Source organism: Chanodichthys erythropterus, chromosome 21 (assembly GCF_024489055.1).
Source record: "Chanodichthys erythropterus isolate Z2021 chromosome 21, ASM2448905v1, whole genome shotgun sequence".
Classification (NCBI taxonomy): domain Eukaryota; kingdom Metazoa; phylum Chordata; class Actinopteri; order Cypriniformes; family Xenocyprididae; genus Chanodichthys; species Chanodichthys erythropterus.
This window is the reverse complement of record NC_090241.1, coordinates 34781943-34794784: the sequence shown is the minus strand read 5'-3', so window position 1 is coordinate 34794784 and position 12842 is coordinate 34781943. Positions and strand designations below refer to the sequence as shown.

The window sequence follows — 12842 nt, the reverse complement described above, 5'->3', positions numbered from 1 at the left end:
AGATGCACACACAGACGTAAGGAAAAACAATCCAGTCAGCTACTTGGGTAAAGTTGGTTTTATATTTGCACATTCAGACTTCTGATAAATTGAGACTTTCCAATAAATATGCAATAAATTAATGTTTGCGAATTTTAAGCAGCGACATGATATTGACAACCAACGATTGTCAACTTATAACATTTTTCACAGTCGATCAAAATAGGCAAGTATTGTTTAATGACATATTTACTTGTGAATGTCCACTGAATGTCCAGTGTAGTGTGATTAACAAGGCTATTGAATACGGATGTGCGAATATAAAACCAACTTTACCCAAGTCAGTCAGCTAACACTATGGTCCATCAGGCTGGAGAGAGTGATCATCTTCACACTGAGAAGATGCAGGAGGCTGGAGGAGATGGTGATCTGCATGTGCAGAAGTAAACCGACTTGATATGTACAGGATGTCTGATGTTTGTTTTGGAGATGATGTTAATGTACTATACGGGTCTGCCAAACCTGGGAACCTTTATGGCGTTATTACAATTTTTTTTTTTTTTTTTTTTGTGCCTCTGCGCATGTTTGAATCTTTTGTAGAATTGTAGTGTAAAAATGTGCTGATGCTTTATCCAGTCTTGCATGAACAATAAAGCATGTATAATAAAATTTTTCAGGGTGATTTGTAGATTTATGTTATATGCACTTATAGTATTAATAGGATAATTAATAATATACACAATCTATAAATCAGATATTTAACTTGCATGACATATCTTTGTTTTTATTATTATTAAGGCTTTTGGACAAAAAAAAAGACTCATAATGTCATTGACCCAGACAACACAGGTAGATGGAGGACAATAATTTACAAATTATTTTGGCTCTAAAAGGTATACTATATCAGAATGTACTATAATAAAATACACTATTAAATTCTACATACATCTCTGATGATGCCTTGTTTATTGGAACAATGTTTATAGTGTTATACATTGGTTTATGTACTTAATGCAATAAAGAAAAAAAAATGCAAGAAAAAAAGGTTATTATTAGTTAAAAATTATTCCTGATAACACTAAACCATCCTTAATCATGTATTTGTTATATACGGTAGTTAACACATCATCATCATTATCGTTACTATACTGTTATCGCAGTCCTTCCTTCAGAACATAAATAAATCCTGCACCCATTAGTGAAATATCTGTGAGCTTCGAGGGATTTATAGTTTTTAAATTGTTCACTATGCGTTTATGCCATAAACAAGACAGTTAACAATATTTAAGTATGATGATTTAGGTAGCAATGCGGGGTCAGTAGCACTCCAACTTACTGCAGTCAGTTCGTACAGATCTATGTTATGAATGGATGGAAATTTCTCCAAATAACGGTCCCTGGCATCTTTGGTGAGTTTATCGCGATATGAAATTTTAACTTTGTTCTTGTGCTTTTTCATATTTGCGAGTTATATGCTTGTTATCTCAACTCGTGTAATCTCTTTCATTCTCACAGTCAGCAGGGATACCACAAATATGGCGCCGCGGTGACGTCACACACAACAAAATCACGTGTCTGACAAAGACCGATTATCGGTTGTAAAAGAATGAGGAAACTAGCAGAACGACTGACGGTTATAAACACGCCCACCAGGCTGTATCAACCAGTCAGATCAAAATGTTTTGCGCCTAGCTTCAAAGCTCATTGGTTGCTATGCGATCGCTTTGTTCGTAATCTGTGCCTCTGATTGGTTGAAATGATGATCAGGCGGAGATTTCCGTTAGGCAACCTAAGTTTAAACAAGGGGGCGGGATGTGATTTAAAAAATTCATTCAGGAGTCGGTTAGTGTTGTTGACTGCATTGAACACAGCCGGTAATATGTCTATAATGTCAAGTAATATCGCTATGAATATATATTTAATGTTGGCTTATATACCTTTTAGTATGTTGCTGTATAAATTGGTTTGTTTATATGATTTAATTAGCGCAGTCGCCAACTCTATAGGATAACGATTTGTTGTCGTTTATATTTCAGCGTTAGATAACTTGTGTATTAACTAAAGATATGTATTCTTTGTATCGTTAGTTTTAGAAATGTAGTATTTTAATAGTATGTTTAGGTTATCGCTGCTATAAAATGAGGCCTTTAACGTTAACTTACCTCACATTTAAATGAGAAACCGTTTATTTTTTGAGCACGAAATCGGATTATTATTTCTGTTACTTTTTATAAAAACGAATTAGATTCAGCTTCTCGGGTTTCAATCGGCTTGTTAGTGTAGCCGGGTTGACATGGAGCTCCCTAACGCAACGTAAACGTGTTTTCTGTGTTTGTACGCTGTAGATGTGCGCATTAAAATAATTTTTCCTCATGAAAAACCATCGCAGATCTGACGCGATGGCCTCTCAGAATATGGATCCCGCAGCAGCCGCGTCAACAGCAGCGCTGAAGGGCAGCGAGACGAGCGGAAGTGTGTCGAAAGGATCCGTCTCTAAAAGGTTTGATTGTCCAGATATTCCCTTTAAGTGTAGTGGAAACTTGTAAGTGGGCCATTCTCTGGAAGAAACGCATGTAGGATTAATATTGGTATTATTTTCATAAATGGGATCAATAGGATATTTCTGTAACATCTGGAATTCATACAGGCTTGTTTTATGTTTCTTTTGGAAACATTGGAGTCTTTATCAGAACAGAATTTGTATTGAAATATTGTGTATTGTACTGGAATTAAACAATATCACGTGAGCAAGTCTAACTTGTTTCTCACCTTTTTTTTTTTTTTTTTTTTCCTCGTCAAAAAAATGGTTCCAAAAGAATTAAAATCATTAAACTTGTAAAAAGAGTTTCAAAATCCTTAAAGGGTTAGTTCACCCAAAAATGAAAATAATGTAATTTGTTACTCACCCTCATGCTGTTCCACATCCTTCGTTAATCTTCGGAACGCAAATTGAGATATTTTTGTTGAAATCCGATGGTTCCGTGAGGCCTGTATAGGGAGCAATGACATTTTATCTCTCAAGATCCATTAATGTACTAAAAACATATTTAAGTCAGTTCATGTGAGTACAGTGGTTCGATATTAATATTATAAAGCGACAAGAATGTTTTTGGTGCACCAAAAAAAAACAATGATGACTTATAGTGATGGCTGATTTCAAAACACTGCTTCAGGAAGCTTTGGAGCGTAATGAATCAGCGTGTCGGAGCGCCAAAGTCACGTGATTTCAGAAGTTTGGTGGTTTGACACGCGATCCAAATCATGATTCGCTATGCTGATTCATCTTCCGCTTTCATTCGCTCCAAAGCTTCCTGAAGCAGTGTTTTGAAATCGGCCATCACTATATAAGTCATTATTTTGTCTTTTTGGTGTATCAAAAATATTCTCGTTGCCTTATAATATTAATATTGAACCACTGTACTCACATGAACTGATTTAAATATGTTTTAAGTACATTAATTGATCTTGAGAGAGAGGAAATGTTATTGCTGGCTACGGAGGCCTCACTGAGCCATAGGATTTCAACAAAAATATCTTAATTTGTGCTCCAAAGATGAACGAAGGTCTTACAGGTGTGGAACGGCATGAGGGTGAGTAATTAATTACATTAATTTCATTCTTGGGTGAACTAACCTTTTAAAGTTTAAATGTGTTTTAATGTCCTACAGGGATGTTTTTGTTATTGGTAATCATAATGGTCCTGTTGAGAGCTACAATATAGTTTTTTTTTTGTTGTTGTTGTTTGTTTTTGTTTACAGAAATTCATATTTCAATAGAAATCCATTGGGACTTTTTTGACTAGGGGGTGGTAGTCCCTAAATTTTTTCACTGCTGTTAATACCATTTTTAAAGGTGCAATATGTAAGAATTTTGTAGTAAAATATCCAATAACCACTAGGACAGTGTTATATATTTTGCTCCCTTGAGTACTAACAATATCTCAAATGTCTCCATCTATTTGTAAATCGTGAGAAAATTGCAATTTTAAAGGGTTAGTTCACCCAAAAATGAAAATTATGTCATTAATGACTCATCCTCATGTCGTTCCAAACCCGTAAGATCTCCGTTCATCTTCAGAACACAGTTTAAGATATTTTAGATTTAGTCCGAGAGCTTTTTTGTCCCTCCATTGAAAATGTGTGTATGGTAGACTGTCCATGTCCAGAAAGGTAATAAAAACATCATCAAAGTAGCCCATGTGACATCAGTGGGTTAGTTAGAATTTGTTGAAGCATCAAAAATACATTTTGGTCCAAAAAGTAACACAAACTACGACTTTATTCAGCATTGTCTTCTCTTCCGGGTCTGTTGTCAGACCCAGTGACGCTGCTGACGTAAGACACTTATGTTATCTGGTGTGCCTGAGCTTCGTTTAAAGTCTGAGGGAGACGCACAATGTAAACAAAACAACCTTCGCAAACATGTCTAAGGATTTCGACACAGAGGAGGACTTAAATTTTTTTTTGCTCAGCCATATTTAGGTGAACCCGAATACACGGACGAAGAACTAAGAGCGATGGAAGAAGCTCCTACACAGCAGCAACCGCTGTCACAAGCTTCGGAAAGGCAAAGAGCAATGGAGACCTGGTGGTGTAAATGTCAGCAGCGTCACTGCAGAGTCGTGAACGCGGATTGACAACAGACCCAGAAGAGAAGACAATGCTGAATAAAGTCATAGTTTTTGTTATTTTTGGACCAAAATGTATTTTCGATGCTTCAACAAATTCTAACTGACCCTCTGATGTCACATGGACTACTTTGATTATGTTTTTATTACCTTTCTGGACATGGACAGTATACCGTACATACATTTTCAATGGAGGGACAGAAAGCTCTCGGACTAAATCTAAAATATCTTGAGCTGTTCCAAAGATGAATATATTTAATATATTACATGTTTTAATAGACAAGGGAACAACATTTTGGTTACGTTTATAGACAGAAAACTAATTATTGTCATATAGCTCAGCACGTTTTATTCTTATTGTTTAAATCTAATTTTCTTAATTTTTTTGCGAGTACCATGCCTCAGAGAAAAACACTATTTTGTCAAGTAGCTAACATGGCATAATCAGATGCTGCTTTATTTTTAGTAACAGTAATACAACATTTTCTCCATCATACAATGTTTTAAAATTAATTGCATGCCATTTATCAACACAAGCCATCCAGCATTTAATATATTCTAAAATCGGTCTATCTTACTGCAGTGTGTAACAGTGCGAACGCACAGAGTAACACTATAACATTATTTAACACACTCAAATGTATCTAATATGATAAACAGAGCTGCGTTGGCATAATAAAAGTCCCGCTGCTCGTGAGGTGTGTTGCGCAACCGCTCCAGCGGCCTCGTTCAGCTCCAGCAACACTCGGTCCTGCTCTGCTTCATACTACAGTAATGTTAATAAATTTTCATCCATGAACATGATTTCTTCCCGAGTCCTATCCCGATTATTTCCACCGGTTGTGAGTTGAAGACCACATGTCCCAAGATTGCTCAAACTTGGTGTCATCAAGCTATGCTTTTATTTTGAATAGGCCTCTAGCGGACACAAAATATTACATATTGCATCTTTAACACTTTTATGTATATCTTGGCATCTGCAAATGACACAAGTGATTTGAAAATCTCTTTTTAAGTAAAATAAAGTTTAGCACTTGTTCTTTTTCTTATTCAAATTCATGTTCAATGTCTCCCCTTTCCCTCTGTAGGCTTCAGCAAGAGCTAATGACGCTAATGGTAAGACCTATACAGTATGTATTATGATTGGTCTCTACAAAGGGTTAGTTCACCCCAAAATTAAATCTGTCATTAATTAATCACCCTCATGTCATTCCACACCTGTAAGACTTTCGTTCATCTTCCTAACACAAATTAAGATATTTTTGATGACTGAATGCTGTCAGTTTTTCTTCCATGGACTGTCTTTGTAACTACCACTTTGACCGAAAAGTTCATAAAGAGATCGTAAAACTAATTCATATGAATCGAGAGGTTAAGTCTCTTCAGAAAATCTGGACTTGATTGTTTTTTATGATTAACATATTTAATTTAGGCATTTATTCACATGTAAACATTGATCAGCGAAAATAAGTAGACGCTGACCTGAATGACGCACAAGAACAAACCTGTTCCAGAAGCTCAAATGTGCTGCGTAATCACTGAGGTTCATTCTCGTGTGTTATGCAGCACGTTTGATCTTCCGAAAGTGGTAGTTACAAAGACAGTCTATGGAAGGAAATCTAACATTCTGTCATCAAAAATATCTACATGTGTGTTATGAAGATGAATGAGACTTGCAGGTGTGGAATGACATGAGGGTGAGTAATTAATGACAGAAATTTTATTTGGTGGTGAACTAACCCTTTAACTGTTGTTAGTTTACTCAATGCTTTGTGTCAATGCAGATGTCAGGAGACAAGGGGATTTCAGCGTTTCCAGAGTCTGACAATCTCTTCAAATGGATAGGCACGATAGATGGAGCTCAAGGAACGGTGGGAGTTGTTTTTCGCTTTGTGTCAGGAAATGTGATTCTTGCATGCAAGTTAATGTAGGTAGTCAGAGAATCTTGCGTAAATCCCTAATTTTTTCCCTCTCTATTTAGGTTTATGAAGGTTTGAGGTACAAACTTTCACTGGAGTTTCCTAGCGGGTACCCCTACAACGCCCCTCGGGTGAAATTCATCACTGCTTGTTTCCACCCAAATGTTGATGAGAATGGCTTCATCTGCCTAGACATTTTGAAGGACAAGTGGTCTGCACTTTATGATGTTCGCTCCATACTACTGTCCATTCAGAGTCTACTAGGAGGTGGGTTCTGCTTTACCGTGAGAAACAAAGATTTGGTTCATTCTCAATTCATGAGTTATTTGAATTGAATTGGTCATTATCTTCAGGATGTTTACTTGAAATTAACAATATTTTAAGTTTGGCAACAGTATGATTTCATTAAATTTAGCAGTGCCTATTTGTGCTCTGATATGTAGAATCCTTTAATTCAGATCTTAATTCTTGTGAGGTGAACTACTTTCTCTTGGTATAAAGCATCACGTCTGTTTTCTGATTTGGTTTTAAAGTAATTTACCCTAGACTAGCCATCTTGTCTGGATTGTTGTACTTATGAGTTCTTGTTTTCAGAACCCAACAATGATAGTCCAATGAACTCTGCAGCTGCTGAACTATGGGATGACCAGGAAGGTAAGAGAACATGCCAAAAATGAAGCAGTTTCTTGAAACTGCAGTGTTTAGAGAATTGTTTTTGAATTCTGCAATAAACTGTTTCAAATCACTTTTGTTGCAGCCTTCAAAGCCCATTTGCACGCAACCTACAAGAAATGAACAAACGTCTGCCTCTTGTTTTATCTGTGTCTGTTTTCTTGTTTGTATTAATGTAAATTTTCTGTAATGGGTCTGTGTGTTTATTTCTGTGTTGTATTAACCTTGCCTGAATAAAATGCTGAATGAAATGTGCATAATTATTGGAATAAAAAAGGTGGAAGACCAGTTTGTTAAATATTTTATTTGATATTTACAATATAAAGGTTTTGTGGTGAATAACTGATCAGTGTTCAGTTACATAAACATGTTCAGACTGTCTTAAGAACTAGACTGACCAACTAGCAGTTAGTCAATGGGTAATAATCTGTCTTACTTTTGGGGTTGAAATGGCATAAAGTTATTCCTAGTCTTAAAGGGATAGTTTGCCCAAAAATATCACCATTTACTCACCCTTATGTTGGTTCCAAACCTGTATGAATTTCTTTTGTTGAACTAAAAAGATATTTTGAAGAATGTTGGTAACCAGACAGTTGACGGTAGCTATTAACTGCCATAGTAGGAGAAAAATATGCATGTCAATGTTTGTCAACTGTCTAGTTACCAACATTCTTCAAAATATCTTCTGTATTCAGCAGAAGAAAGAAACTCGTACAGGTTTGAAAGAATATAAGGGTGAGTAAATGATGATTTTCTGGGGCTTGGTGGTGGAAATGGATAAATGACTTGACTTGTAAGACTAGTCTAAGCATCTTATGCAACTGGCCACAGAAAATATAGTCTGAAAATTGTTTAAAATCTGTATTGAGTAAAGGGGTTTACAAAGTATGGTGATCAACAATTTAACCGGTTATTGCAGAATTCATGCATCTCAATTTAAAAAAAAAATTATTTCACACAATTCCTTAACTTAGCTGAGCAAACAAAGTAGACAGCCTACTTTGCAGTTGTGGTGATGGCAACAGCCTGATATATTATTTTGAGACACCACCTCCACTTCCATCATGTCCTCCAAGCTTTCATCCTCTTCTTGCCCACCATCAGCTTCTTGTGTGGGTTCAACAGACCACAGTGGCACGTTAACTCTCTGGAGCATTTCTTCAAGCAGAACATCAATCCCCCTTATATGGGTCTTCAGGTCTGGTCTTTCCGTCTCATCTAATGATAACCATGGCGTCTGCACCATGGCTGCTCGAGCTGCTACTTCCGAAGTTCCACCAGCATAACCTGTGTTGACAAGGGCTTGTCGATCTTTGCGTTGGGTGAGGGGGAATATCTCTTGCAAGGCTTTGACCTTCTTTAGGTCCTGCTGGAAGTTTTCTAAGCTGGACAAGAAGATCACCCAAAGTCGTTCAACCTGTTCTTTGTCCTCTTGTCCTTGCTCCATTTCTGTCAGCAGAGTTAGCAGCCTCCGGTGAAGCCCTGAAACATGAGTCAGTCAAGACTACTCTCAACAGTTTTAATGTAGCGTAATTGAATATGGCTAGCCGATGTGCAGAAAAATACTGAAAGGAGAATGTAAAATTTCTGCACCGCTAGCGAAGTTTATTTTTGAAGTACTTGTTCTGCTTGTTTTTTTGTTTCTTACCTGAGCATATTTTATGAGCTACTGTCCTGGTTTCCTCCAGCTCCTCTCTAAGGAAGCTCCCATCTATGTTGCTCCCCAAGGAGGTTGCCATTTGCTGAAAGCAGGCTGTCACTTTGCTCAGAGCAGCCTGTGCCCGTTCACATTCATTCACCTGCCTCTTTCTGGTTTGGATCTCCACCACTGACTGCCGCCAGCGATTCATTACCACTCCTGTTGTGACCGACCTAAACTTGGTAGAATATTTAAGAGTTATTTTTGGCTTTACAATCTCAGAATGGGTCTGGCCGATTCTTAACTGAAATAATTTAAATGATATATAGTTTTGGTCTTAAAGGGTTAGTTCACACAGAAACGAAAATGCATTAATTTGCAGTCATTAATTACTCACAGGTTTGGAACAACATGAGTAAGACTTCATTCATCTTCGTAACGCAAATGAAGATCTTTTTGATCAAATCTGAGAGCTTTCTGTCCCTCCATAGACAGATACACAACTGAAACTTCTAATGATACTTCTTAAGTTAATAAAGAGATCGTAAATCTAATCCATATGAATTGAGTGGTTTAGTCCAAATTTTCACAGATTTAATTTATTCTTTTATTCACTTATAAACATAAGTTCAACCGAACCTGATTGACGCACAAAAACAAAACATAATTGGTTCTCGTACACGTCAAGGGTTTACCACTACTGATGTGTGAGTTGATGAATGTTTACATGTGAATAAAAGTCTAAATTCAGTCTGTTTCTCATATAAAGCAATCGTGTCTCTTCATAAAATTTAGACTAAACCACTCAATACATATGGATTAGTTTTAAGAGTTTTTCTCAATGAACTTTTAGAGGCGTCAAAGTTTCAGTTATGTTAGCTGTCTATGGAGGGACAGAAAGCTCTCATATTTCATCAAAAAAATATTAATTTGTGTTCCAAAGATGAATGAAGCTCTTACGAGTTTGGAACGACATGAGGGTGAGTAATTAATGACAGAATTTTCATTTTTGGGTGAACTAACCCTTGATGCAGTATGAAATTTTAAAATCTGTAAATATTATATAGTCAAACTTTTTCTAATCTCAATTAAATTAATAGATCATAACCATATTTTTTGTTTACAGAAATGTGGAATCATTTGCCTTTAATTTGTTAGGTATTTTAAAGTTCTCTTTTAAGAACTGTTGCAAACTTGTGCTTCTTGTTTCAAAGTGGTTTTAAAAACAAACAGTAACAAGTGCTCTTATTTTACCTTATTTTTAATATTTTGATATGATAAAGTTCAAACTAAAGGTTAGTTGTTTGCATTTGTATACCAAAACATTTACTATAGAAAAAACCCACTTACGCTTAACTGAGCCTTAAAGATATCCGATATTTCATACCCCTCTGAAACTTGCAAGCTGTTTTTCCAGTCTTGTTTCTCAGTGTGATTACATCCGTTTGAGACACTTCTGCCGACCTTCTTGTATTCGTATGCTCACCTCTGTTCTTTTTTCCAAAGCATTTATAGAGGCTGGTCTTCAGGGACTCTTGTTAAAATTAGGCCCAAACCTTGCAGTTCATGCTCCCAGAATACCTTGCGCTGTAGATCATTATGTCAAAGTTCTTTCTTTTTCAGAAAGAATAAATCATAAAGCATTGGGAGGACAAGATTTTAAATCAAGAGATCATCATTTTGGCATGCATAATGACTTTGTGTGTGGTTGTTTATATATATATATGTGCGTGTGTGGGTGTGTGTGATAATGTGTGTGCTGTGCACAGTGGTTTATGTGAAGTTAATTGTCCACAGGGAAAGTGGTATGGTATTGGGGAGGACCAGACGGGGATCCTTTATTGACTCTCTTGTGCTTACTTGGGCTTGTTTGAAAGCTGTGTCACTTGATGCAACACATATGCTCCCATGGGTTAAGTCTCCTGAGCAACACCAGTAATATTAGTTCATTCAGTTAGCAAAACAGCAAAGCTGTAATAGGCACTGAAATAATTCCTTAGTCATAATTTTAATCTGCTTTACACTCAAAATTGTGATGTAGGAGGGTATTGCTTGTATAAAGTATGATTCATTAATAGTTATTTTTTTAATATTTTAAGATGCCAGTTACAAATGCAATGTATCCTTTTTGTTGTTGTCTTTTTCCAGAGCTATAATCTACCAGTCTTCAAGTATGGTAAGTGGATTTCAGAGTTTAATCCAGAATTGTGTTAGATATGGAAGAATCTTTATTGAATATCTAACAGGTGGCTTTAAAGTATTTGTCCATTCTCATAGCAATGACAAACACAAATTCACTTATTTTACATATACATTACAGCTTGGCCATTGACATGCCTTACAAAGGCAACTAGGAACTTCAACGAGAACATTGAGACAATGATTGAAATTATACCACAGATATTCCTAATATAACAGAAAATGAACAAATTCATCTAGTATTATTGAACACATCCTGTGGTTTTCATATTAAAGAGTGGAAGGACTTCATTCTCTGTTGCGTGTTATTTATATCACAGTTGTTGAAGACCCATTGGGTGAGCTAAATGCGATACAAAAACCACAGCGTTTTGATGCAGTCCAAAATCAATACCTTCAGCTTGCATTGGTAATCAACTGCTAAAGTCAAGTATAGTTGGCCCTGCATACAATGTGAGGTGATTTACAAGGAGTTTACTGGTAGATGCTGGTATAATCTGGTGTGATGGAAAAAATGGGGTGTCTGGGATTAGCAGATATGCATCAGTCATTTGGCTTTTGTTCTTTAACAGGTCTTGCTAGTTCAGCCCAAAGACAGTGGGGAGCTATGTGGCGATGGCCTCCATGATCTCGTGGCACAAACATTGGCAGAAGCCATAGAATACGCAAAGGACCAGGGTGGAGGGCACCAGGCTGACCAGGATCACTCCCATTGTAAGCTGCTGGATCATCAGCAAGTAGATCCCCAGTGGCAGAGAGCTGAAGTAGACCAGGCAGAGGAAACCCATCAGAAAGCGGGGAACCGAACGGGATGTCCATGCCCGGCACTTCTGCACGGGCAGGTGGCAAGGTAAGGAGTCCAGGCTGGCTGGCCGATACAAGCGTACCATGTTCAGCATGCTCATAGAGTCCGAGGACTGCGACTCTCCGGGGACTTCCATGATTGTGATGACGAGGCAATCAGAGGAGCTGTGGGCCTGCTCACCTCCGCTCAGGCTGTTGGGCGTCAAAAGGACCTCACCGCTGGGTGTGGTACCGCTCTTTCGCGCTCGGTCCTGGTAAGTCAGAATGGCCAGAATGTTGCTGTCATCTTGAAGAAGCCAGATCTCCTCGTCAGGGACGTGAGTCTCGTGGCGACAAAAGGGGCAGCTGATGATGCTCGGAGATGAGTCCAGCTCCACCATCTTTTTGAGACATTTGGCACAGACGCGGTGCAGGCAGCTCAACACCTTGGGCTTGCGGGCTCGGGTGTCAAAACGATTGTAGCAGATCTTGCACTCCAGTTCCTCCACTGTGTAAATCACAGGCGCCTGGGAGCCCTCAGTCTCTGAGTCGGACTTCTGGCTCATCCTGAGAGATTAAGTGCGGCAACAGCCGAGGGGACTGGAAGAGCCAGGAAGCAGGTGCGAATGTTCAAATTAAGCAGATTTTAGTACGCTATAGGAGCAGCACCTGAGCACTGTCCTTGGTAGCCCTTGTTTTTGTTTTTTTTGAGTTTTGTTTTTTTTGCTTTGTGTTTGTTTTTCACCAAAAACAATTGCTTAAATTCATTTTTCCAAGAGCTTGCAGCACATAATGATGATTAGAGGTCCACAGAAGCAAAACTGAGTCCTAACAGAAAGCCTAACATATGATATGACACCCTGATATATTTATGACAAGCAAATTATGCTAAAAATACATTATAGAAATTCAGTTCATGCTAAATGAGTATCTTCATTCCCTGTTTGCATGCAATTCAAAAACTTACGTGGGTTTTTCCAGCATTATTTAGAGAAAGACAAAACCGAACAGACAATAAAGAAAT

The 12842-nt window shown here is 37.5% G+C and overlaps 3 protein-coding genes across 3 annotated transcripts; 1 reads left to right on the top strand and 2 right to left on the bottom strand.

Annotated features, from left to right (window-relative positions):
- Window positions 1-1773: 1773 nt before the first annotated feature.
- On the top strand, window positions 1774-7479 carry ube2c (ubiquitin-conjugating enzyme E2C). Its single transcript, XM_067373702.1, has 7 exons — window positions 1774-1853; window positions 2369-2479; window positions 5695-5722; window positions 6391-6477; window positions 6588-6792; window positions 7120-7179; window positions 7283-7479. The coding sequence occupies exons 2-7, from the start codon at window positions 2379-2381 to the stop codon at window positions 7318-7320; spliced, it is 519 nt and encodes a 172-aa protein (XP_067229803.1). The 5' UTR covers window positions 1774-1853; window positions 2369-2378; the 3' UTR covers window positions 7321-7479.
- A 688-nt stretch (window positions 7480-8167) lies between these two features.
- On the bottom strand, window positions 8168-9047 carry zgc:109913 (regulator of G-protein signaling 9-binding protein). The gene is made up of 2 exons (XM_067372670.1): window positions 8846-9047; window positions 8168-8679 (listed from the first exon to the last, which is right to left on the bottom strand). Exons 1-2 carry the CDS (start codon window positions 9045-9047, stop codon window positions 8168-8170), a joined length of 714 nt encoding a protein of 237 aa, XP_067228771.1.
- A 2593-nt stretch (window positions 9048-11640) lies between these two features.
- LOC137011614 (E3 ubiquitin-protein ligase RNF182) lies at window positions 11641-12513 on the bottom strand. The gene has a single exon (XM_067374614.1). The coding sequence runs from the start codon at window positions 12382-12384 to the stop codon at window positions 11641-11643; it is 744 nt and encodes a 247-aa protein (XP_067230715.1). The 5' UTR covers window positions 12385-12513.
- Window positions 12514-12842: the final 329 nt, after the last annotated feature.